The following is a 26,791-nucleotide window of genomic DNA, read 5'->3' as shown; positions in this document are numbered from 1 at the left end:
AGTTTGAAAAACATCACCAATGCCAACACTGATAGATGTTCATTTGGTAAATTGCACAGAAACAGGAAACAAAAGGGGTAGGTCCCTGCCCTTGCGAGCTTATAATCTAGAGGGTAGTATGGTTGAGACATTGGGGGAGTAGACAACAGGGGTTGGCAGATGAAACAGTGAGTTTCAAATCCTAGCTATAGCAAATTATAAGCTTGTCTGAATATGTGTGTCTTGATATATGAACATTTCCAGGCTTGGCGCATGACAAGGCTGTGGAAGAGAGTTCCAAAGGAGAGGTGACACTTGTGAGAAGCCCTGGATACGAGAGTGAGAGGAGGCTCAAGCTGGACAACAAGGAGCAAAGGATGGAATATATCTGGAGATTAAAGGAGTACTGTAGGGGGGTCAGGGAAAAATGAGTTGAGCTTACCTGGGGCTTCTAATGGTCCCCCGCAGACATCCTGTGTCCGTGCAGCCACTCACCAATGCTCCGGCCCCGCCTCTGGTTCACTTCTGGAATTTCCGACTTTAAAGTCGGGAAACCATTGCGCCTGCGGGGCCGTGTCCTCGCTCCTGCTGACATCACCAGGAGCGTACTGTGCAGGCCCAGTATGGTCTGTGCCTGCGCAGTACTCTCCTGGTGACGTCAGCTGTAGTGAGGACACAGCTGTGCAGGCACAGTGGTTTTCCGACTTTAAAGTTGGAAATTCCAGAAGTGAACTGGAGGCGGAGACCGGAGCATCGGTGAGTGGCTGCATGGGCACAGGATGTCTGCGGGGGGCCATTAGAAGCCCCGGGTAAGTTCAACTCATTTTCCCCCGACCCCCCTACAGTATTCCTTTAAGAAACTGTAACATTGTTCAGCATGACTGGTTTTGTGGTGGATCAGTGATGGTGTAGGGAGCATTATCCATGGAGGGTTGCACAGGCCTCTGACAAGCTTGACTTGATGACATTCTTGAACCCATTGTAAAATCCTACACTGATGCTGTGGGTCCTGGGTTCCTCTTGGTGCCCAGCTTCATGTGGCGAGAGTATACAGGCAGTATACAGACAGTTCCTGGAAGGTAAAGCAATCGGTACGATTGACTGATCCTGACGCTCCTGTGACCCAACTCAAATAGAACACTGTCTAAATTCCCTGGTCAGAAGCTTTGGGAATATCCCCCAGGACACCACTTGTCCTCTCATTAGGGGCAAGCCATGACGTTGTCAGGCACGCATACAGCAGGAGGGAATTATACAAACTTCTGAGTATGACTTTCATGCATTTATGGTTAACGAAGGATGTTAAAATACTTATTGTGTTGGTTAATTTTGGTTCACTTTTAACTCTTTGGGCAGATGTGAGCTACTTATCACTTTGTCATCACACGAGGATTACCGGCAAATCCTATTGCCCATATCTTTCGCACGATGGCCGATCATTAGGGAGCATTACTCAGGCGAAAGACTGAGCGATGCTCCCTTTTACCGGGCGATGGGGAGTGAGGTTTACGCTGTGGTGCTGTCCTTCAGCACCACGGCCTCACTCCCCACACAAGCGCAAACACGCCGAACATCCGCCACCATCTTCCGACGCAGCATCTGGGGATCTCCTTTAATAAGGAGACTCCCCAGAGCTCCTCATCGGGTCGCTGCACACCTTAGAAGCCCGCACATAGCTCTGCCAGGCACGCCTGTCCTTGTACATACCGCTGCTGATCACCCGACACCTCTTGCCGCAAAATCCATTGCGTAATTACAGTGTATCTACACTGTAATTACTGTCCGCATAGGAGTCCGGGCAAAGCATCTTTGAATCTGCAGCCGGGGCTCCCCATTGGTCTGCTGTCTGAGCCATTTTATTGGTTCAGATAGCGGACCAATGGGGAGCCCCGGCTGCAGATTCAAAGATGCTTTGCCCGGGCTCCTATGCGGACAGTAATTACAGTGTAGATACACTGCAATTACGCTACGGATTTGCGGCGAGAGGCGCCAGGTGATCAGCAACGGTCTGTATAATGACAGGAGTGCCCAGCAGAGCTACGTAGGGAGCTTCTAAGGTGTGCGGTGACCCGACGGGGTGCCAGATGCTGTGTCGATGATGTGCGTTTACTGGTTTAGACCTGCATTTTGCGGGTCTAAGCTAACGCTCATGTCTGCCGGGAAGTCTGCCGGGAAGCATCGTTTCCCCGGAGGTATGCAAAGGGTAACTGGATACCGTGTTAAGATCTAGCTGGGCGATTATATCGCCCAAGCGAGTTCTTTTCCACCTGGGGGGTCTAAAGTTTAATAAGATTAGGCAATGCCCCCATCGCCTAAGTTAAGAACTCGCCAGTGCTTAGCACTGGTGAGTTCAGCAATAGGATATGGCCCTTTGTGGGAATGGGTAAGCGGTGCTTCAGTACCCTTGTTAAAGAGGACCCACATTCCATCATGGGACAGGCATTGACGCATGATGTATTCTCTGTCGTTCGTCTGGATCCCAGGGAGGTTAGTAAATGCTGGGCTGCCACAGATCTCTCTGCGGTATGATTTTTTCCTGGTTTTAGGGTTTGAACACCTGCTAAAAAATTGCACCGCTTTTAGAACCTAAAATCTGGAAATAATCATACTGCCAGGGAGGTTAAAGGACTGGAGATGGTTAAGAGCCAATTGTCCATGGATTGATTAAGGGCTTTGGGGGAGAGGGGGAGGCTTTGCCACCACTCTCTTTCAGAAACCAACCCATACCATGGTTAATGAGTATAGTTCAGAATGTGCAGCCCTATGTGGTCCAGGTTCTGCATTTTGGCTATACCAGTCTGCATGGATGACAAGGGGTCGAAGAGCCTTGGGAAGGGGGAACCCCATGTCATTTTTTTAAGTTTAGTCTTATAAGTTCATAAAATAGATATATTAGCCAGGGATCCTTATACAGCAATATTGTGGCTGTACAGTGATAACTGGCAAAGGCCAGGAAACACTGGCAGCAAATTCACTGCTGTTCCTGGGGATATATGTAAAATTTTACTGCCGGTGGGTAGATGTAATTTAACTGCATTTAATAGGGATTACAGAACATGTTTCCAGCAAATAAATACTATTTCCTATTTGCATTTTACTGCAAATTTTTACATCAAAACTTTGCGTTCACATTCAAGTCAATAGACGTTGACTTTAGTGGTTGATACCAAAGCCCCCATACATGCTAGAATCACCAAATTTGGATTTTTTTTTTTTCAAAAAGACATTTTTGTATACTTAAAAAATGTTTTTTAAGCACTTCACTACTGAGAGGTTTTTCCACTTCTGTACCAGAGCAAGACCTTTCAGTGCTCCTTCCATTCAATCATTCGCCAATAACTTTATTACTACTTATCACAATGAAACAATCCATATCTTGTTTTTTTTAATGCCAATTAGGCTTTGGGTGTGTACATTTTGTTAAGAATTTTTGTATTTCCTGGTTATTAAAATGTTTAGAATTTCCCTAGTACAATGTATGGAGCCAATATTTTATTTGAAATTAAAGGTGCATTTTTTTTCGAATTTGCATCCATCACTATTTACAAACCCATCATTTCATAGATAACATTAATATATCCTTCTGACATAATATATTGAACAAGTTCAGTCCCTAAGGTAACTATTTTTTTTATTATTATTATTTCTTTATTTGCATATAATTTATTTAGGTAACTATGGGAGAGGGTGGGAGGGAAGGAGTTAATTTTAAAGAGGAGCTGTTAGGTATAGGGTCTCAGAGAAAATAAACACATATATCAGTAGCTAAACATTGGCTGTACTTACATTACATATGCATTTCGCTGTGCACGTTTGGATTTCACAGAATCTTTATATAGTATTTGCAGAGAATGATGCTCCTGACAGCTCATGGCAGGTTCCATGTTTGTCTGTCTCCTATGAAGCCAAATGTGTAGTCATGTCCTGCCTGCTTCCTGATGATTAGACTCACACAAAAGATCGGTAATGTAAAACACTACTGTGCAGTGAATATTAATTAGCCATGTGGCTAGGAACAATAGCGGACTCCTGCAGTGTACTCTGCCAGGAGTTTTTTCAGTGCTGTGAGCTGCTGCTGTTGTTACATGAGCCCTGTAACTTATCACTAGCAGCCGAGGGGATGGCCCCAGAATGCTTTGTTGTATGGTATGCGGCTCTCGGCTTCTTAAGAGCATGGGTCTAACATCCTTGCAGTTCAGCACACATCAAAACTAAGAGAGATTTTTAACTTTAGTATTGCCTTTTTGGCTTCCTTCTAAACTGTTTAACACAGGAGAATAGAGGTTTAAATTAGCTTTTGCAGCCTGACAGTTACTCTTTAAAGGGGAACTGAAGAGAGAGGTATATGGAGGCTGTCATGTTTATTTCCTTTTAGACAATACCAGTTGGCTGGCAGCACTGCTGATCCTCTGCCTCTAATACTATTAGCCATAGCCCCTAAACAAGCATGCAGCAGATCAGGTGTTTCAGTGGTTCAGACTTATAAGTCTAATCTGACAAGACTAGCTGCATGCTTGTTTCTGGTTTTAATCAGATACTAATGCAGAGAAATAGACCAGCAGGGCTGCCAGGCAACTGGTATTGATTAAAAGGAAATAAACATGATAGCCTCCATATACCTCTCTCTTCAGTTCCCCTTTAAGTGTAAGTATGGGTCTTTTTATTAAAATAAATTAATGTAGGTGTAATTTTACAATTTGGCCACAAGATGTCCATGCGCACTATTTCTTATTAGTGTACTTTATAAGTACGCTAACAGGAAGTAACGCGTGTATGTGTTACTTTCGGACGTTACAAATGATTGCGGCATCTCATTGATGCCGGCAATCATTGACACAGGGACTTAGATTATTAATGGGAACTGCATTCCCATTCATTCATCACCCCTCTAACAGGTGGCAGTGAGTATGGTGGTGGGAGCGAGTTCGGGAAAGAACGGCAGCCATCCGCAGCCATTGACGACTATCTACGTGGCTGGGCAGGAACAGAAGTCCTGCCCGAAGTAGACATACTGCAGTAAACCACAGAAGTTATCCCTTGAGCACCAGAGCAATTTTCACCTTTCAGCGCTCCTTCCATTCATTCGTCTATAACTTTATCATTACTTATCACAATGAAATAAACTATATTTTGTTTTTTTCACCACCAATTAGGCTTTCTTTAGGTGGGACATTATGCCAAGAATTATTTTATTCTAAATATGTTTTAATGGGAAAATAGGAAAAAATGTGGGAAAAAATGCATTATTTTTCAGTTTTCGGCCAGTATAGTTTTTAAATAATGCATGCTACTGTAATTAAAACCCATGAAATGTATTTGCCCATTTAACCCGGTTATAAAACCGTTTAAATTATGTCCCTATCACAATGTTTGGCGCCAATATTTTATTTAGAAATAAAGGTGCATTTTTTTCAGTTTTGCGTCCATCCCCAATTACAAGCCCATAGTTTATAAAGTAACAGTGTTATACGTCTTGACATAAATATTTAAAAAGTTCAGTCCCTAAGGTAACTATTTATGTATTTTTTTTAATTGTAAATTTTTTTATTTTTTTTATAATTACAAAAAAAATAATAATTGGGGAGTGTGGGGTGAAATGAGTTAATTTTTTTGTGTAAAACTAATGTATTTGAATATGAAAAATGCTTTAGGATGTAGTTTTACTACACTTTTTGTTTATGCGACCGGACGCTTGCAGGAAGTGCTATGAGGCTAGGAATGTGCTATGAGGCTTCACAATGATGGTGGTGCTTCTCGTAGAAGCAGCGGATCATTGCAGGGCTTAGATCAACGAGCGGGAATGGATTTTCCCGTTCATTCATCTCCGGGGCGAGCGGGCGTCGGCGTGCATGAGCACGGGGGTGCGCGCACGAGCGAGCGGGTGCGCAGGCAGCAGCGGGAGCGCGGGGGGTGAAAAGATGGAAAAAGGGACGGAGATATCCGTACAGCTGGGGGTAAAGTGGTTAAAGTCAGAAAAATGACATTCTGCAGCAGAATTCAGAATGTCATTGCTCTGGGACTTGATATGCTTATTATAACAAGTCCAGGGCTGGGAATAGGGTCAATGTGTGCGACACTGTTTGTCAGATGTCAAAGCAGGGATTGACGTGTGTGGCATTCTTCATTGTTCTGTATCAAGAAGATATGGCGCTAGATCTTTCTGAGGATACTGTCATGGGAGTAATGAAAAGTAAGTATTTATGGTTGATTCATGGTTGTGTTTTTATTTCATTTAAATCTTTGTGGAAATGGATAAGGGGTACATCAGTACCCCTATACTCATTTCAGCTGGGGAGAGCGCAGGTATCTGGGGACTCCCAGATGCCACCATGACTCCCCCCCAGGACATCGACGACAACACTTCCTCCTGGGTACCGGAGGTGGGGAAGAGCCCCCTTTCCATTAATTGTACAAGGGTTCTGAGGGAGAGGAATAGGCTTGGCAGTTCCTCTCTTACAGAGGCCACGCTGCCCATAACATGGACCATGTGGGCTGGTATAGCTCAGGCTGCAGAGCCCCTCACGTGGTCTTGGCTCCACACACTGGCTATCCCAGCCTGCATGGGTGACAAGGGATTAAAAAGGGCTCAGGAGAGAGTACACCACAATCGAGATATGAATAAGAACACTCAACAATGTGTCTTCTCTGATGTGTAAGAAAATCAGATTTATGAGGGAAATATTTCCCACATTTGGGACATGAATAAGGATTCTCTCCTGAGTGATTTCTTTGATGTGTAAGAAGAATAGATTTCTGATGGAAACATTTCTCACACTCTGGACATAAATAAGGACACACTCCTGTGTAACTTCTCTTGATGTGTAATGAGATAAGTTTTCCGACTGAAACATTTCCCACGCTATGGACATTAATAAGAATGCACATCTGTGTGGCTTCACTGATGTCTATGAAGATCACATCTCCAACTTAAAGGGACTCCGAGCAGTGCAGAAACTATGGAAAGATGCATATTGTTTTAAAGCTCTCTTTCTCCTCTTTCCAATGACATATAAACCGCTGCCCTACACCTTTTAGTTTTCGCTATTTTCGCGATTGAATTTGCCGTGGCCGCGATTTCAATCGCAAAAATAGAGAAAACTAAAAGGTGTAGGGCGACTATTTAGGTGTCGCCAGAAAGAGGAGAAAGAGAGCTTTAAAATGATATCCATCTTTCCATAGTTACATTGCATTACACAGGGCGACTTTTTCCTAAAGTCAGCAGCTCCATTCTGCTGAAGAGCTGCTGACACTGGGAAAAGTGTCGTTCTGTGTAATACAAGTAACTATGGAAAGATGGATATCATTTTAAAGCTCTCTTTCTCCTCTTTCTGGCGACACCTAAATCATCGCCCTACGCCTTTTAGTTTTCTCTACTTTCGCGATTGAAATTGTGGCCGCGGCAACTTCAATCGCGACAATAGCGAAAACTAACAGGCGTAGGGCGGCGCTTTATATATCATTGGAAAGAGGAGAAAGAGAGCTTTAAAATGATATGCATCTTTCCATAGTTTCTGCACTGCTCGGAGTCCCTTTAAAGATTTCCCACATTCAGGACACATAAAAAGGACATTCACCTATGTGGCTTCTCTGATGGGCAAGAATGTCAGCTTTTTGCCTGAAACATTTCACACACTTGGGACACAAGTAAAGATGCTCTTCTGTGTAACTTTTCTGATGTGTAATGAGATTAGCTTTCCACTGCAACATTTCCCACACTTTGGACATAAATAAAGACGCTCATCTGTGTAACTTCTCTGATGTCCACCAATGAGTAGATATCTGTCTTTTAACTGCATTTAAAAAATATTTTGTTAAAAATGACAGGGTCTTTTTGAAAGATTTTTCTTTTGTTTACAATGTTCTCCTTAACATACCTAGCAAATAGGGATGGCAGAACATGTTCAGCAGAGAACAGTTTCCGGCAAATAACTACTGTTTGCCATTCGCATATTACCACAAATTTTTATGCAAAAATTTGCGCTCACATTTCACTTTAGTGGTTCATAGCAAAGCCCCTCTACATGCTAGAAGACATTGTTGTTTTGAGAAAAATAACTTTTGATAAAATCGATTTTGAATACTTCAAGGAAAAATGCAAAATGACATTCTGCAGCAGAATTTAGAATGCCAGTGCTCTGGGGCTTGAAATGGTAAGTATAGTAAATCTGGTGCTGGGAATGGGGTCAATGTGTGTGACGCTGTTTATCGGTCATTGGGGCAGGGCTCAACGTGTGTGGCATTCTCTGTTGTTTGTCAGGTATTGAGAGGATACTGTTATGGGAGTAACCAAATGTAAGTATTTATGGTTAATTAAGGACAGTAAAGGACATTTTTGTGGTTATGCTTTTATTTCATTTGACTCTTTGTGGAAATGGTTAAGGGGTAGTACCCCTATACTCGTTTCACCTGGCGAGGGGGCATTTATCTGGGGGTTCCTTCTTAAAGGAAACATCCAGATGCCACCATGAAACCCCCCCCCCAGGGCATTGACGCCCCTCTCTTACAGATCCACCCCCCCTCCCACCTATACCATCTTCGTAGAAATTGGTAAATTCACACAGGTGAGCATCCTTATTTATGTCGCATACAGGGGAACCTGCGGGTCTCAGAAGTGTGACCATTGTGGTGAGCCACAGACACTGGTAGAGAGGTACGTCAAGCCTCACGAATACTTCAACTGTAGATACACTAATCCAGTCTGGACTCGACCCTTGAAGTGGGAGCTATGCTCCAGGCTTTGAACTTTATTGATAGCGATGATACAGCATAATGACTATTACAACGTTTCGGGGCACACGCCCTTTGACAAGTGCTTCACACTTTAGCACTTGACAAAGGGCGTGTGGTGCCAAACGTTGTGCTAGGACTGAGCCCAGACTTGATTTGTGTATCTGCATCCTTATTCATGTCCCTAGAGTGGGAAATGTTTAATTTGGAAAGCTAATCTCATTACACATCAGATAAATCACACAGGAGAGCATCCTTATTTATGTACAGAGTGTGGGAAATGTTTCCATTAGAAATTTATGTCTACAAACATCACCTCGCCAGCTGAAACATTTCCCACATTTTTGAAACGAAAAAAAGGACATTCACCTATGTGACTTCTCTGATGTGCAAGAAGGTCGGCTTTCTGCCTGAAACATTACTCACACTACGGACGCTCATCTTTGTGACTTCTCTGATATCTACATAGATCACCTCTCCAACTGAAACATTTCCCACACTCAGGACACAAATAAGGACGTTCAACTGTGTGACTTCTCTGATGTCTAAGAATTACATTTTTTAATGGACAAATTTGTGTTTATTTTTGATTTTTCCTCATGGTCAGATTGAATCAGAAAAATAATTGGGAGAAATTAGGCAGATCCTTGATGAAAATGTTGCTCAAAAGAACACGTAATGGACCTGTGCTGACTTTCTGCAGAAGACCTACAATTGGGACAATGATCACTCAGAGTTCATCATGCCGCAGCCAGAAATCTGGTTTGGATGTTCTAGAATTAAAGGTCCCTGTAAAGGAAGCCAACTAGGGCAATCCCACTAGTTTATGGTGGGTGGAATGTTGGAAATAGTGAATACCCCATGTAGAGCAGGAAATGAAACAAAGAGAATCCCTTTTATTTTCCAGAGCTAATTCTCTGGGTCTTCTAGGCTTCAATGACAAGAATTACTTCAGTGTGCTCCTGGATAGAGTTGGGCCGAACGGTTCGCCGGCGAACCTGGTTCGCGCGAACCTAGGTGGTTCGCGTGCGGGTACCGCACGCGAACTTTATTGCGGAAAAGTTCGCCCCATTGCGGTTCGCCCCATAATGCACTGAGGGTCAACTTTGACCCTCTACATCACAGTCAGCAGGCCCAGTGTAGCCAATTAGGCTACACTAGCCCCTGGAGCCCCACCCCCCCTTATATAGGCAGGCAGCGGCGGCCGTGGCCACTCGTGTGCCTGCATTAGTTAGAGTAGGGCGAGCTACTGCAGTCTCTCATAGGGAAAGATTAGTTAGCCTTAGCTTGTCCCTGGCTGCATACCTGTTCATTGATCCTGCCACTGCATACCTGTTCATTGATCCTGCCACTGCATACCTGTTCATTGATCCTGCCACTGCATACCTGTTCATTGATCCTGCCACTGCATACCTGTTCATTGATCCTGCCACTGCATACCTGTTCAGTGATCCTGCCACTGCATACCTGTTCATTGATCCTGCCACTGCATACCTGTTCTGTGAACCCACCACTGCATACCTGTTCTGTTCAGTGGACCCGCCACTGTATACCTGTTTAGTGAACCCGCCACTGCATACCTGTTCTGTTCAGTGGACCCGCCACTGTATACCTGTTCAGTGGACCCGCCACTGCATACCTGTTCTGTTCAGTGAACCCGCCACTGCATACCTGTTCTGTTCAGTGGAGTTTGGTGTGTCAGTGTGAAGCAGTACCTTAATTACACTCCCTGATTGATGTATACACATGCAAGATGTTTTAAAGCACTTTAGGCCTGTCATTTAGCATTCAATGTGATTTCTGCCCTTAAAACGCTGCTTTGCGTCAAATCCAGATTTTTCCCGGTGACTTTTGGCGTGTATCCCACTCCGCCATGCCCCCCTCCAGGTGTTAGACCCCTTGAAACATCTTTTCCATCACTTTTGTGGCCAGCATAATTTTTTTTTTTTTTCAAAGTTCGCATCCCCATTGAAGTCTATTGCGGTTCGCGAACTTTAACGCGAACCGAACCTTCCGCGAAAGTTCGCGAACCCGGTTCGCGAACCTAAAATCGGAGGTTCGGCCCAACTCTACTCCTGGAACGTTATTGATCTATTGATTTATCTGTAACGGTATGCACTGATATGATTGCAAGTGGTCTGCACAACTAGTGTGCCATGTATTATTTACCGGTCTGCCTTTATTTTGTTTGAGTTGACATTTTTAATAAAATTGTATCTCTCTTTTATCTTTTCTCTTATTTCTGGGTAGCTTTGCCACTAGTTCTAATTTACTTTAATTCATGGTGAAATTGGTCTCTCCTTTCAATTGATTCTACTTACCCTTTCCCCTTTGATGCATTAATGTCATACACAATATGTCTGAAGATTTTAATATACAAATACAGCATATTGGAATAATGGCCCTTCATGTCCCACCTCTTGCAATCTTTAGCCAATTGTCTACAGATGAGGGGTGATTTATTCCTCCTATAATCTGTGAAATGGAACGTGGTCTGTGTCCAAAACCTTTTTTAAATGCAAGTAAACAATTTTCCATAACTACTTCCTGTGGAAAGATATTTCACATTTTAACTACTCTCACTATGAAGCACAAGTAGAAAATGTCCTTTTACCACACATTGATCATGCTAATATGAAGCTAAATAAGCCACATTTGTTCATCCTTTTTTTGGTAAGCGAGACCTTCCAGACCTATGATTCTTTTAGTTACCAATCGTTGTCTTTTTTGTAAAATGTTTATGAGCCTCCTATAGTGTGGTGTCCAAGACTGTATCCCATACTCCAGATGTGACCTCACAAGTGATTTATACAGAGGGAGTAGTATACTAGCTTCTTGAGATTTTACTTTCAGTTTTATGCATGCTAGAATTGTATTTGCTTTAGTAACTTGGCATTGAATGTGGTTGCTTAACTTGTTATCAAAAAGTTTTCCAAGGTCCCTCTCCAAGTTTGATATTTTTGAGCAGTGTATAATAAATGTTCATACATAAAAGGGTAATTGACACATGGTGATGGTTACTGACGTAACTTCTACTAATATGTAAATGTGTTTTTTGTTGCTGTTCTCCAACTACATTATTAAGTTTGAGGAAAATTATACCAAAAAGTGCATACCTGCAATAAGATTGTAGTTTTGTGTTCACTTTTCATTAGGTTATTAATAGATTCAAAAAGTCTTCTCATGGACTCCTCAAATTCAGTCTGCTCCTTCCCTTCATAGAGTCTGGAAGAAATGATATGAAATCATGCTTTTTCTGGGAATTACTAAAACTGAGATCCTGGTAATCAATTCAGTAAATGTATATAAACACAACCAGGCCGGGATTTACCTCACAGGAGCCTATAGGCACAGATGTCCTTGCACTTTAGACTTTACCCTCCATGAACCTACAAACCCCCACAGAACTGCACCACAAGCATCCTGGCTGTCCCAGCTGTCACTTATCCCTTACTTCCCTTGCCCGTCATAGGTAGCTACAGGTGTCCCTCAACATTAAGTAGCCAGAAGTACCCTCAATAATCAGTAGTTAGAGGTGCCCCCAAGTATCCCAAGTATCAGGTAGCTAGAGGAACCTCAGTATTTAATAACTAGTGGTGCCCCCTACTGAAGTCAGATGTAGTCAGTGTAATACCGAGAGCTGTGTGAATAACTTGTCATTTACACTGTCATCTGTATTCTGCATAGGGAAGAAGGGAGGCACTTGGGGAAGGGAGTAAGCCACCTTTCCATCATCAGGCGCCTATGGCACATGCCTACAGTGCCTTATGGTAAATCCAGCCCTGAACACAGCCCCCATATTCAGTACAAAGCTAATCAAGCACCAATTTTATTTATGTGCAATGAGCATATGACCCTCAGTAGCAAGCATGTTCTAAACCCCCTTCGCTAAAGAATTATTAGAGACAGTTTAGGAATATTTTTCTTTATATTAATAGCTGAGAACTTTAAAAAAAAAGTATTTTTAGGGTAGATCAAAGCCTACTTCCCTGATAAATGGTTTATAATAAATACAGTGATGAATAGAGATGGCCCGAACGGTTCGCCGGCGAACGTGTTTGCACGAATCCACGGGGGTTCACGTTCGCGTCGATACGCGAACACATAGCGAGTTCAACCCGCCCCTATACTACATCATTGGGCTAAACTTTTACCCTCTACATCACAGTCAGCAGACACATGGCAGCCAATCAGGCTGCACTCCCTCCTGCACCCCCGCCCCCCCTCTTATAAAAGGCAGCAGCGTTGGCCATTTTCTCACTCTGTCTGCTGCCTGCTTTAGTGAGAGAAGGGAGAGGTTGCTGCAGAGATAGGGAAAGTGTTAGTTAGGTCTTGTTAGCTTACTCCTTGCTGATATTTGTTGCTGAAAAGCACCACAAAAAAAGCTCTTTTGAGAGCTAATGTGCTTGTGATGTGTTTTTTGTGTGTGTGTGTGTGTGTGTGTGTGTGTGTGTGTGTGTGTGTGTGTGTGTGTGTGTGTGTGTGTGTGTGTGTGTGTGTGTGCAACTGACACTGCATATACAGCCCTGTCTGTCGCAGCTGGCCCTTGCTAATTGCTATACTGTGCCAGGCCCAGCACAGTCAGTGTATACCTTTCACTGCATCTGTGTGATTGCACATTGTATTATACCAGCAGTCAGTACCTTTCACTGCATCTGTGTGACTGCACATTGTATTATACCAGCAGTCAGTGTATACCTTTCACTGCATCTGTGCGACTGCACATTGTATTATACCAGCAGTCAGTGTATACCTTTCACTGCATCTGTGCGACTGCACATTGTATTATACCAGCAGTCAGTACATTTCACTGCATCTGTGTCACTGCACTCATGCAGCCTGCCTGCAGGCATCCGTTTGAAGGGGTGACAAACCTGGTGATTTGCAGTGAAGGCGACATCAGCGACTTGATCCCTTATGCTCTTTTCCTGAACCGTGCCGTGCGTAGAGTGGTGGATGAAACTGTAGAGGAGCATGAACAGGAAGAGGAGGAAGAGTTGTTGGAAACATCAAGACCAGCACCAGATTTGTCATCAACACCTGCGGCAGCACAGAGGAGGGGGTAGGAGGAGGAGGAGTCATCTGGGGAAGAGGAGTCAGAGGAGGAAGATGATTTTTTTGAGGAGGAGGCGGAAGAACAACTGCAGCAGGCATCGCAGGGGGCTTGTGCTGCTCACCTTTCCCGTGGTATTATTCATGGCTGGAGGAGGAGGAGACCTTACCTGACATCACTGAGGAAGAGCAAGAGGAGATGGCTAGTAGGTTGGCATCTGACTTTGTGCAGATGGGGTCTTTCATGCTGTCCAGTCTGTTGAGGAATCCCCGTATTAAAAAACTCAAGGGGAATGACCTGTATTAGGTGGCAACAAGACCCTCGGTATAAGCACAAAGTGGCGGAGATGTTACCAAATTATCAGAAGGCAGAAAGGATGCAGCACTTGCACAACAAGCTGGCAAGTATGCTTTACACTGCGTTTAAGGGTGATGTCACAGCACAATGGAATAAAGGTGCCACTGCCAGTAATCTTCCTCCTCATCCCATGTCCACGCAGGCAAAGAGAGGATGCTCTAGCAATCTCATTGTGATGTCGGACATACAGGCCTTCTTCAGTCCAGTGCCTCGCCGTAGCCCTTCCAGATCCACCCTCCACCAATGCCTCGACCGGCATGTAGCCGACTACCTTGCCTTAAGTGTGGATATAGACACTCTGAGCAGCGATGAACCCCTGGACTACTAGGTGCACAGGCTTGACCGGTGGCCAGAGCTGTCACAATTTGCCATCCAACTTCTGGCTTGCCCTGCCTCAAGCGTCCTGTCAGAAAGCACCTTAAGCACAGCTGGAGGCATTGTCAGTGGGAAGAGAAGTCGCCTAGGTCAAAAAAGTGTTCAGTACCTCACCTTTATCAAAATGAATGAGACATGGATCCCAGAGGGCTACTGCCTGCCCGAAGACTAAGTCAGTCCCCGCACACAGCATCTCTGCCTGCTAACAAAAATAATAATTTTTCTGATGCGTGTACATGCCTAATTTTTCTGGCTGCACTGCGGCAGCAACAACAAAACAAAAGGCATGTACATGTGTCAATTCCCCTTCATGATTGTTACTTTGCCGCGGTGAAGGGGCTTGCATATCACAATGAAGCAATGACATACAGTATATGAGTGTGTTGGGGGTACACCCAAGACAATAAGGTCATTGCTTCATTGTGGACAGACCAAATTCGATCAGCTGGACAGTCACTGTTGTTCTGTCATTGAGCTACCTCAGCCCAACCATATGTACTTGAAAACCACCATCGTCTGCACTCTCACCATCGTGCGCACCAGTCCAGCAGCACGGCCATCACTACACAAACAGCTGTTTGCGGTGCATTACACAGTGAGTTTGGTCTGTCAGTGTGAAGCAGTACACTACTTACACTACCTGCTGATCCATGTCTACACACACAAGATGTTTTCAAGCACTTTATGCCTCCAATTTAGGAATGCAATGTGATTTCTGCCCTTAAAACCCTGCACTGCGTCAAATCCGTAATTTTCCCCGGGACTTTGGGCATGTATCCCACTCCGCCATGCCCCCCTCCAGGTGTTAGACCCCTTGAAACATCTTTTCCATCACTTTTGTGGCCAGAGACAGTGTTTGTAGCTTTTCAAGTTCGCCTGCCCATTGAAGTCTATTGCGGTTCGCCGAGTTCGCCGGTTCGCAAACTCTTGCGGAAGTTCGCGTTCGAGGTTCGCGAGCAGAAAATCTGAGGTTCGAGCCATCTCTAGTGATGAATTGCAGGGTTTAAAGATTGCCCAGCAAGCTCATGGTGAATCAAAACTTCTAGGAGTGTGTAAGGGACTGAAAGAGATCAAAAAGCTTCCTTACTAAAATGCTATGCAAAACAAAAGTTTGCCTTCTTAAAACAGAAGGTGTATGTGATTAATCAGGATGGAGTAAGCTTTGAGAGGTCCCACAATGCATCACTGATGAATATGTACATTATCTCTTTCTTGTTCCTGATATCTAAACACACCTCCTGAACCGCAGGAAAGCAATGATGTGTTAGCTTGTTATTATTACTGTAAAATGCAAAATTAAGTTGTCCAATCTTTATTGCAAAAGATAAAATGTAGCTCACCTGTATTGGAGCACTGCCTACTCCTTATTCATAGCTAATATTGTTCTCACATGTGCAAGCATCTAAAGGGACATACACCACCCATGGGGGGAGGGGGGTGTCAATAAATAAAAAGGAAAAATGATAGAAAATGTAAAGATACATGAGTAAATACTAAATAGAGTTCCCATCCAAGCGTGCACACGCAGTGCAGTTTTTAAACATACTCATTCATGCATTTTCCTTGAAAACACATTAATTTTAGTGCTATAGATAGAGCATCAGGCCCCTTTTGCACTTAAAGAGAGTCTGAAGCGAGAATAAATCTCGCTTCAGACCTCATAGATAGCAGGGGCACGTGTGCCCCTGCTAAACCGCCGCTATCCCGCGGCTTAACGGGGGTCCCTCACCTCACAAATCCCCTCCGAGCAGCCGGGGATCTCTTCCTGGTTGGGGCAGGGCTAACCGCCGCAGCCCTGCCCCACGCGCGTCTGTCAGCGCATATCTCCGCCTCTCCCCCGCCCCTCTCAGTCTTCCTTCAGTGAGAGGGGCGGGGGAGAGGCGGCGATGCGCCGCTGATAGACGCGACTGGAGGCAGGGCTGCAGCCGTTAGCCCTGCCTCCAGGAGCGACCAAGTCTGCGACCAAGTGTCGCAGTGGGGGGTTTGGGGGTGAAGGGACCCCCGTTTAACGGCGCTATAGCGGCGGTTTAGCAGGGGCACACGTGCCCCTGCTAACCATGAGCTCTGAAGCGAGAATTATTCTCGCTTCAGAGTCTCTTTAACCAGCCGGGCGGTATGGACGAGCTCAGCTCGTCCATCACCGCCGGAGGCTGCCGCTCAGGCCCTGCTGGGCCGATTTTCATCAAATAAAGAGCAGCACACGCAGCCGGCACTTTGCCAGCCGCGTGTGCTGCCCGATCGCCGCCGCTCTGCGGCGATCCGCCGCGAGCAGTGGCGAAAGAGGGTCCCCCCAGCCGCCTGAGCCCAGCGTAGCCGGAACAAAAAGTTCCGGCCAGCGCTAAGGGCTGGATCGGAGGCGGCTGACGTCAGGACGTCGGCTGACGTCCATGACGTCACTCCGCTCGTCGCTATGGCGAAGATGTAAGCAAAACAAGGAAGGCCGCTCATTGCGGCCTTCCTTGTTTATTCTGGGCGCCGGAGGCGATCGGAAGAACGCCTCCGGAGTGCCCTCTAGTGGGCTTTCATGCAGCCAACTTTCAGTTGGCTGCATGAAATAGTTTTTTTTTTATTTAAAAAAAAACCCTCCTGCAGCCGCCCTGGCGATCTTAATAGAACGCCAGGGTGGTTAAAGCAGTAAGTTACATCACCTAAAACCACTGCATCCTTGTTGCAGAAGTAGTGATAGCCCTGTGGGGGCTATCACATTTATAGCATTGCAGCTATTCACTAGAAAGTATGCCTCACTGATTTACACTGCAGCTATAGGCCACAGTGTGACTTGTGAACATTGTGTTGCAATCGTCTAACAATCGCACCACAACAGTGTAAAAGGGGCCTTAAAATACAAGCCACTAACAAAATATATATATTAACATGGAAAAAAAAACATGCATAAAAATGGTACAGATTGCAGTAGGAATAAGCCTCAAATCCCTTCAATATATTGAGCAGGACTTAAAGCGGATCCGAGATGAAAAAATATCTATAACAAGTAACTTGTCTATATATCTTATCTAAAGTTTAGATAGTTTACACAGCAAATCTAGCAGCAAACAGCTTTAATAGAAAATTATTATTTTTTCCTGTGATACAATGACAGCAGCCATGTTGTTTGTAAACATTACACAGAGGCAGGCTTATCTGTATCTTGAGCAAAAAAACCTAATCCCCCCTCCTCCTCCCTTCTCCCCTCTGCCTCTGAAATCAATGGCTAGTAACACCTCCTCCTCCTCCTGCCCAGACTGAGCTCACATGAGCCCTTGCTACTGCCAAGGCTCTCTGAAAACCTGTGGGTGTTTTTTATTTAGTTTATAGGGAATTAGAGTATTAAAACAAAAACAAAAAAGTATTTGGCTTGAGGAATGCCCTATAAACAATAGGAAAGGAACACAATTATGCAATGAGTAAAAGTTCACCTCGGATCCACTTTAAGGGATTACCATTTCCCCATCAGTAGTGGAGTTTCACTTTCATGTATGTTGAAGTTATGAAAATCAAAAAATTGCAAAGGATGATATCACGGAGCAAAATGTGATAACTTCATAGCATCACAATACAAAAATACCAATCAGTTATGTATTTATTTTAAATGCTTACTGTGCAAATAATGTTCTTGATCGAACAATGAACTTGAACACATATTCCAGTGCCTTCAAAGTCCTTAAAATAGGCTCACACTGCTCTCCTCTGCTGGAAATATCTAAATATTTCTTCAGAACAGTCATAAGTTTTCTGTGAAGAAAATATTCCATATTACTGTCACATTTTTCTTCCTAAAAGAATTTTTAATCACTACAACAAATCCATATGAAATAAAGAAAATAATAGATTTATGAGCTAAAGTTATGCCTCACCTGTGTATTTTTTTCTCCTACTGACCCATTTGCTCTGTGTTGCTTAATTAAATCTGTATACTTTGTCTATTTTCTCATAAGCCTATACTGGCCACTGTACTTCAGTGTCTTCATTAATGTATTAGAATCTGTGTTAGAATCTGTGGACTCCTAGTTTTGATATGGACAGGTGTGAGTGGGTTGGGTTTTGTGTTTTTTTATATTGTTTGAAATGAAAAATGTGATGTTTGTATACAGTGTGCCTCTGAGGAAGTGGCTTTTGGCCGTAAAACACGTGTCAGGCAGTCCTTTATGTGAATTGGAACTCTGAACTTGTATCCATACGCCTTGTCCGCAACTTTGAAAATATTTTGAATGAAGAATAAATAGAGAAACTGTTCATACAAAAAACTCAATTTCTTGGAAATTGTTTTGTTGTTGTTCCCTAACTAGCTAACCTCCTATTCCGAAAACATACCTTAATTACAATAGTAATAGAACTATCAATTGAAGCAAGTCAGTCACATTCAATTTAGGCCAAATTTACAGTTGTGTGGCACAATGGCCGCTTTGTAACTAGAGATGGCCCGAACGGTTCGCCAGCGAACGGTTCCCGGAGAACTTCCGGGGTTCGCGATCACGGAGAACCGCAAACTTTTCCGGAAGTTCGGTTTGCCCCCATAGTGCATCATGAGGGTCAACTTTGACCCTCTACATCACAGTCAGCAGGCACATTGTAGCCAATCAGGCTACACTCCCTCCTGGAGCCACTACCCCCCTTATAAAAGGCAGACAGCGTCAGGCTTTTCACTCACTCATGTGCCTGCATTAATTAGAGAAGGGAGAGCTGCTGTGCAGACTCACATAGGGAAAGCTTAGTTAAGCTCTTGTAGGCTTCTTAGCTTGCTCCTTGCTGATTCTTATTGCTAAAAAAGCACCCCTCAACAGCTCTTTTGAGAGCTAATCTTGTTCTTGTGATCTATTTTTTTTTTTTGTGTGTGGCCCACTTGCATTATATACAGCCCTGTTAATCAGTCGCAGCTGGCCTTTGGCCCCTTGGTGGCATAATTACTGCTGTGCCAGGTGCACAGTATAATACCCATCACTGCATATACATACTACCTGTTGTTTACTTCAGTGCACCCACCTACCTACGTGAGCGCATGCAGTGTCACTGTACCTGTTCGGTACCTGTCTGTGTGTGACAGGTGCACATTGTAATACCCATCACTGCATATACCTACCTGTTGTTCACAGTGCACCCACCTACCTACGTGAGCGCACGCAGTGTCACTGTGCCTGTCCGGTACCTGTCCGTGTGTGACAGGTGCACATTGTAATACCCAGCACTGCATATACCTACCTGTTGTTCACTTCAGGGCACCCACCTACCTATGTGAGTGCACACAGTGTCACTGTACCTGCTCGGTACCTGTGTGTGTGTGACAGGTGCACATTTGTAATACCCATCACTGCATATACCTACCTGTTGTTTCCAGTGCACCCACCCACTCACCTGAGCGCACGCAGTGTCACTGTACCTGTCCAGTACCTGTCTGTGTGTGACAGGTGCACATCATAATACCCATCCTTGCATATACCTACCTGTTATTCACAGTGCACCCACCTACCTACGTGAGCGCACGCAGTGTCACTGTGCCTGTCCGGTACCTGTCCGTGTGTGACAGGTGCACATTGTAATACCCATCACTGCATATACCTACCTGTTGTTCACTTCAGTGCACCCACCTATCTACGTGAGCACACTCAGTGTCACTGTACCTGCTCGGTACCTGTGTGTGTGTGACAGGTGCACATTTGTAATACCCATCACTGCATATACCTACTGTTGTTTTCAGTGCACCCCCTACCTATGTGAGTGCACGCAGTGTGATATACCACTCCGTGCATACCTGTTAACAGCAACTGTATGACTGCACATTGTATTAGTCAAGTCAGTGCATACCTTTCACTTCATCCCCCCCCCGATATGGACAAAACAGACAAAACAGGTAGAGGCAGAAGTAGAGGCAGAGATAGAGAAAGGCCACACAGCAGATCTGTGTGAGGTCGTGCTGATGTGATTTCGAGTGGCCCTGGACCAAAGTACAGTGCTCAGAAGAAGGCACGTCCCATCAACTCCCAAGATTGTCAGGACGTGGTTGACTATTAAACACAGAACACCTCATCTTCCGCAGCCACCAGCGCTACTACAAGCACCACATCCACTGCATTTGACAGTTCGCAGGAGTTATTTGGTGGGGAAATCACTGATGCACAGCCATTATTGTTACAACCAGATGAAGGCGCTAAGCAAGTTACACCACCTCATATGGCACAGTTAGGTCATGGTGACACTATGGATGTAACGTGTGAGGAGGAGCATGATGAAGTACCTGCTGTTGGTGCAGTTTTGGAGGTGTCTGAGGCAAGCGAAGCTGGGCAGGATGATTATGATGATGATGACGATGATACGGATGCCACGTATGTTCCCAATAGAGGAGATGAACGGGGGATAGTTCAGAGGGGGAATCAGAGAGGAGTAGGAGGAGACGAGTTCCTGAAAGAAGCAGGGGGAGCTCGTCATCAGAAACAGCTGGTGGCAGTGTCTAGCGCCATGTATCACCACCTATGGACAGCCAGCCAACAAGCCCTTCAACGTCAGCTGCTGATGCAACCATAGTGCCATCACCCCAGGGGGGCTCAGCAGTTTGGAATTTTTTAATGTGTTTGCCGTAGATCAGAGCAATGCCAACTCTCTGCATCTCTTGAGCCGTGGAAAAGCCAACACCCACGTAGGTACAACTGCCTTACGAAGGCACATGGAGAAAACGCACAAACTGCAATGGGAAGAGCACCAGAGGAAAAGCAGCACACAAAAGAAAAGCCACCTCCTTCTCCTCTTCCTCCTTCAAGTGCAGCATCTTCAGCCGCTTTCTCCCTTGCACCTTCACAGCCACCCTCCTCCACTCCGCCTCTGACCTTGAGCGGTTCCTGCTCCTCTGCTCACAGCAGCCAGGTGTCTGTGAAGGAAAACTTTGAGCGGAAGAAGCCAATTTCTGCCAGTCACCCCCTTTCCCGGCATCTGGCAGTTGGCTAGCCGGAACTGTTAGCTCACCAGCTGACTCTGAAGCCTTCTGTAAATTTGTGGACATTGGGACACCGCAGTGGAAGATACCAGGTCGCAATTATTTCTCTAAAAAGGCGATACCCAAACTGTACCGTGAAGTTGAGAGGCAAGTGGTGTCATCTCTGGCACACAGTGTTGGGTCAAGGGTCCACCTGACCACGGATGCCTGGTCTGCCAAGCACGGTCAGGGCAGGTACATTACTTACACAACCCATTGGGTCAACCTGGTGATCGATGGCAAGCAGGGAGTACGTGGCTGTGCAGCGGACCAACGTGTGACACCTCCACGGCTTGCAGGAAGGACTCCTGCCACCTCCTCTCCACCTGCTACATCCTCTTCGCTGTCGTCATCCTCCTCCTCCTTGGCTGAGTGGCAGTTCAACTCTACTGGTGCTGTGATCTCCTCTCCAGCTACACAGCCCCAGCTCCCCAGGGCCTATGCTGCATGCCAGGTACGACAATGTCACGCCATCTTAGACATGTCTTGCCTCAAAGCAGAAAGTCACACTGGACCAGCTCTCCTGGCTGCTCTTAACAAACAGGTGGATCAGTGGCTGACCCCGCACCAGCTGGAGATCGGCAACGTGGTGTGTGACAACGGCAGCAATCTCATTTCTGCTTTGAATTTGGGAAGGCTGACACATGTACCCTGCATGGCACATGTGCTGAATCTAGTAATTGAAAGATTTGTGGCAAAGTACCCAGGCTTAGAGGATGTCCTGAAGCAGGCCAGGAAGTTGTGTGAGCATTTCAGGCGGTCTTACATGGCCATGGCACGATTTGCCAATATTCAGCGGAGAAATAAGTTGCTGGTGAGACGCCTGATATGCGATAGCCCGACTCGCTGGAATTCGAACCTCCTTATGTTCTCTCGCCTGCTAGAACAGGAGCAAGCCATCACCCAGTTCCTCTATAACTACAGTAGAAGGACACAGTCTGGGGAGATGGGGATGTTCTGGCCCAACACCTGGACACTCATGCAAAATGCATGCAGGCTCATGCAGCTATTTGAGGAGGTGACCAACCTGGTGAGTCGCAGTGAAGGCACCATCAGCGACTTGATCCCGTACGCTTACTTCCTGGAGTGTGCCATGCGTAGAGTGGTGGATCAAGCTGTGGAGGAGCGTGAACAGGAATAAATACGGGAGGAAATGTTGTGGGATAAATTCTCATCAGAACCAGATGTTTCCTCAACACCTGCGGCAGCACAGAGGGGGGAGGAGGAAGAGTCGTGTAGGAAAGAGGAGCAAGACTCAAATGATGAGGAAGGTGTTTCTTTGGAGGAGGAGGAGGAGGCAGCAGCAGAAGAACAACTGCAACAGGCATCGAAGGGGGCTTGTGCTGCTCAACCTTCCTGTGGTATTGTTCGTGGCTGGGGGGAGGAGGAGGACTTACCTGACGTCACTGAGGAAGAGCAAGAGGAGATGGATAGTACGTCTGGACTAAAAAAACTCAAGGGGAATGATAATTACTGGGTGGCCACGCTACTAGACCCTCTTTAGGCACAAAGTGGTGGACATGTTACCAACTCACCTGAAGGCAGAAAGGATGCAGCACTTGCAGAACAAGCTGGCAACTATGCCTTACAATGCATTTAAGGGTGATGTCACAGCACAACGCAATAAAGGTACCACTGCCAGTAATCCTTCTCCCATGTCCACACAGGCAAGGACAGGACACTCCAGCGATCTCATGGTGATGCCGGACATGCGTACATTCTTTAGTCAAACGCCTCGCCTTAGCCCTTCCGGATCCACCCTCCACCAACGCCTGGACCGACAGGTAGCCGACTACCTGGCCTTAAATAGACCCAGAGATGAAGATGATACTAAATTTTTACATACCTGGGGCTTCCTCCAGCCCCATCAGCCTGGATCGCTCACAGGCTGCCGTGCTCCGCTGTCTCTGTCCGCCAGTACCGGATCCTGTAATTTCGGCCAGTCGAGCCATTCGACGCAAGCGCAGTGCGCTCCCTCCAAAATGCGCAGGTGCATGCGTACAAATCCGGAGGGAGCCCCTGTGCATGCGTACAACTGGTCACATCCGGTGGAAGTGACGGGGCCGGTATCGGCGATAGAGGCAGCGGAGGATGGCGGCGTGGAAGCGATCCAGGCTTATGGGGCTGGAAGAAGCCCCAGGTATGTATAAACTCTTTTTTAATTTTTCAACTACCCTTCGCCTCTGGTTCCCTTTGAGTGTGGATGTAGACACTGTGAGCAGCGATGAACCCTTGGACTACTGGGTGTGCAGGCTTGACCTGTGGCCAGAGCTGTCCCAATTTGCCATCCAACTTATGTCTTGCCCTGCCTCAAGCGTCCTGTCAGAAAGGACATTCAGCGCAGCTGGAGGCATTGTCACTGAGAAGAGAAGTCACCTAAGTCACAAAGTGTTCAGTACCTCACCTTTATCAAAATGAATGAGGCATGGATCCCGGAGGGCTACTACCCGCCCCAAGACTAAGTCAGTCCCCACACACAGCATCTCTGCCTGCTCACCGTGTGACTGCCTGCCCCAAGACTAAGTCGCTCCCCACGCAGCACCTCTGCCCGCAGGCCGCTTGACTGCCTTCTCCGCCACCACCAACAGGGTCCAGGACTCCAGGTGGATTCCTGAATTTTTAAGGCCGCTGCTAGCAGTGGCCACTATAATAATTTTTCTGGTGCGTGTACATGCCTGCCAAATTTTTCTGGCTGCACTGCAGCTGCAACAACAAAACAAAAGGCATGTACATGTGCCGATTCCCCTTCATGATCATTACCTTGCCGCGGTGAAGGGGCTTGCGTATCACAATGAAGCATTGACCGTCGGCTATATAAGTGTCTCGGGGGGGGGGGGGTGCAAGATAAGAAGGTTGTTGCTTCATTGTGGACAGACCAAATTTGATCAGCTGGACAGTCACTGTTGTTCTATCATTGAGCTACCACAGCCCGGCGACCATATGGGCTTGAAAACCGCCACGGCCTGCACTCTCACCATGGTGCGCACCAGTCCAGCACGGCCGTCACAACACAAACAGCTATTTGCGGTGCGTTACACAGTGAGTTTGGTGTGTCAGTGTGAAGCAGTACTCTAATTACACTCCCTGATTGATGTATACACATGCAAGATGTTTTAAAGCACTTTAGGCCTGCAATTGAGCATTCAATGTGATTTCTGCCCTTAAAACGCTGCTTTGCGTCAAATCCAGATTATTCCCACGGGACTTTTGGCGTCTATCCCACTCTGCCATGTCCCCCTCCAAGTGTTAGACCCCTTGAAACATATTTTCCATCACTTTTCTGGCCAGCATAAGTGTTTCTAGTTTTCAAAGTTCGCCTCCCCATTGAAGTCTATTGCGGTTCATGAAAGTTCGCGTGAACCGAACTTTTGTGGAAGTTCGCAAACCGAAAATCGGAGGTTCGGGCCATCTCTATTTGTAAGCAAGCTTGCAGTGCATCACCTATGCAATGTTCACAGTGTGGCCAGAGTGTTGCGGTATAAGGGGTTATGGCATCGTAACACACTGCAGGCAGTGCCAGAGCCTGATTCAGGCTAAATGGGGCCCTAAGCAAAGTAACTGATTTGGGCCCCCCCATCATGTCGTAATAGAATCAGAAGATGCAGCTGCACAGCCACAGCAACATGCCACACACACCGGGGCAGCCGAGCTACTGGTTGCTATAGGCAACAGCCCACTTTCTTCTGTGGGTGCACAATGCAGGGAATAGCAGCGGCAAAATGTAGAATGAAAGATGAATGTCTGGGACATTTGCACTCAGGGGCTGGGGCACCCCTGTGAAGAGTGCGCCAGATATCACAGCAGCAGCACTTTCCCCCTGCATCTCCAGCCTGGCAATAGCAGAAAGCTCTGGACACCGCCAAACCGGAAGCCATTCCCCAGACAGAATTACATAACCACCCCCACCACCGAACAACAGATTTCCTCCCAAACTAGACAGCCACCATGCAGCCTTCATCCCAGTGAATACGATAGTCCAGTAGAGAAGGCAGCCGCAGCGGGGGAGAATGACAGCACCAGATGACTCATATTCACCTATTGCGATCCAAGCAATAGAGGTCCCGTCATCCGGAGCCCATCTGTCTCCTCTAAAGTGCTGCCGCTCTGTTACTACTACTATTACTACTTGCTACTTCCTGTCTGATCTGAGAATCAGGAAGGTCAGAGCAAGCGGCTGCACTGTAGAAGAGACAGATGGGTTTCAGATGACGGGATCTCTATTGCTTGGATCATGGATAGGTGAGTGAGCGTTTGCCATCTGCTGCTATCATTCTTGCTGCAGCTGTGGTTCTCTGTGGGAAGGGAGGGAGGAGTGGGCAGCGGCATAATGCAAAGTAGCAGGAGGGGGACCTAGGAGGAGAGCCTGGCTCTGAAGACAATCAGCAGCGCACGGCATCATTTGACAAGACAAGACAAATAACATTTATATCGCGCTTTTCTCCTGGTGGACTCAAAGCGCCAGAGCTGCAGCCAAGAGGAGGCGCCCTATAGGCAGTAGCAGTGTTAGAGAGGCTTGCCTAAGGTCTCCTACTGAATAGGTGCTGGCTTACTGAACAGGCAGAGCCGAGATTCGAACCCTGGTCTCCTGTGTCAGAGGCAGAGGCCTTAAAGGGACTCAGAGCAGTGCCTGTGGGTATGCCTTTAAGCATACCCACAACTAATTAATTACATCCTCACACCTACCAGCATGATGTTTGTAGTTATATGCCCCTGGGTTCCTTATTTCATTGCATTGTGCTGAATCAAGCTGCCGACTTTGGAGAAAAGTCGTCCTGTGTAATACAATGTAACTATGGAAAGATGCATATCATTTTGAAGCTCTCTTTCTCCTCTTTTCAATGAAAGATAAACTGCCACCCTACGCCTTTTATTTTTTGCTATTGTCGCGATTGAAATTGCCGTGGCCGCGATTTTGATCGCGAAAATAGTGAAAACTAAAAGGCATAGGGCGGCGGTTTATATATTATTGGGAAGAGAAGAAAGAGAGCTTTAAAATGATATGCATCTTTCCATACTTACTGCACTGCTCAGAGTCCCTTTAACCATTATACCATTATACCATCCAGCCACTGACAGGACAGGATGGCGAGGGCTGGTTTATGTGCTGATGCGGCCCCTTTGACTCTGAATGGGGGGCCCCCAAGCGACTGCTTTTGTTGCCTGGTCGGTAATTCGGCCCTGGGCAGTGCATTACCGTTAAACGCACATGTTAACAGAAAAAGTGAAGAATATTTTTCATTGGCTGCATGCTTCACTATACCCAACACAACATGAGCCTAACATGTGGTGTCATTGTCCAGACCCATTCTGTTTCTGCTGTCACAGGGAATACAATGAAA

General features: G+C 46.0%; 1 protein-coding gene and 1 long non-coding RNA gene across 6 annotated transcripts in view; one reads left to right on the top strand and one right to left on the bottom strand.

Annotated features, from left to right (window-relative positions):
• The window catches only part of DOCK2 (dedicator of cytokinesis 2), a 566,587-nt gene that overhangs the window by 333,762 nt on the left and 206,034 nt on the right, over positions 1-26,791 (bottom strand). For all 5 annotated transcript variants that reach the window (XM_068277405.1, XM_068277401.1, XM_068277402.1 and 2 more), the window contains 2 exons: positions 18,089-18,223; positions 11,823-11,931 (listed from right to left, as the gene is read on the bottom strand). In XM_068277405.1, the coding sequence (XP_068133506.1) occupies positions 11,823-11,931; positions 18,089-18,223 (244 nt within the window). The remainder of the gene's footprint in view (positions 1-11,822; positions 11,932-18,088; positions 18,224-26,791) is intronic.
• LOC137564071 (uncharacterized) overlaps positions 1-26,791 on the top strand; it is a 147,761-nt gene that overhangs the window by 63,086 nt on the left and 57,884 nt on the right. The gene's annotated exons all lie outside the window — the stretch shown is intronic.

The sequence above is a fragment of the Hyperolius riggenbachi genome, chromosome 3 (genome assembly GCF_040937935.1).
Source record: "Hyperolius riggenbachi isolate aHypRig1 chromosome 3, aHypRig1.pri, whole genome shotgun sequence".
Classification (NCBI taxonomy): domain Eukaryota; kingdom Metazoa; phylum Chordata; class Amphibia; order Anura; family Hyperoliidae; genus Hyperolius; species Hyperolius riggenbachi.
This window is presented reverse-complemented; position numbering and strand designations above follow the sequence as displayed.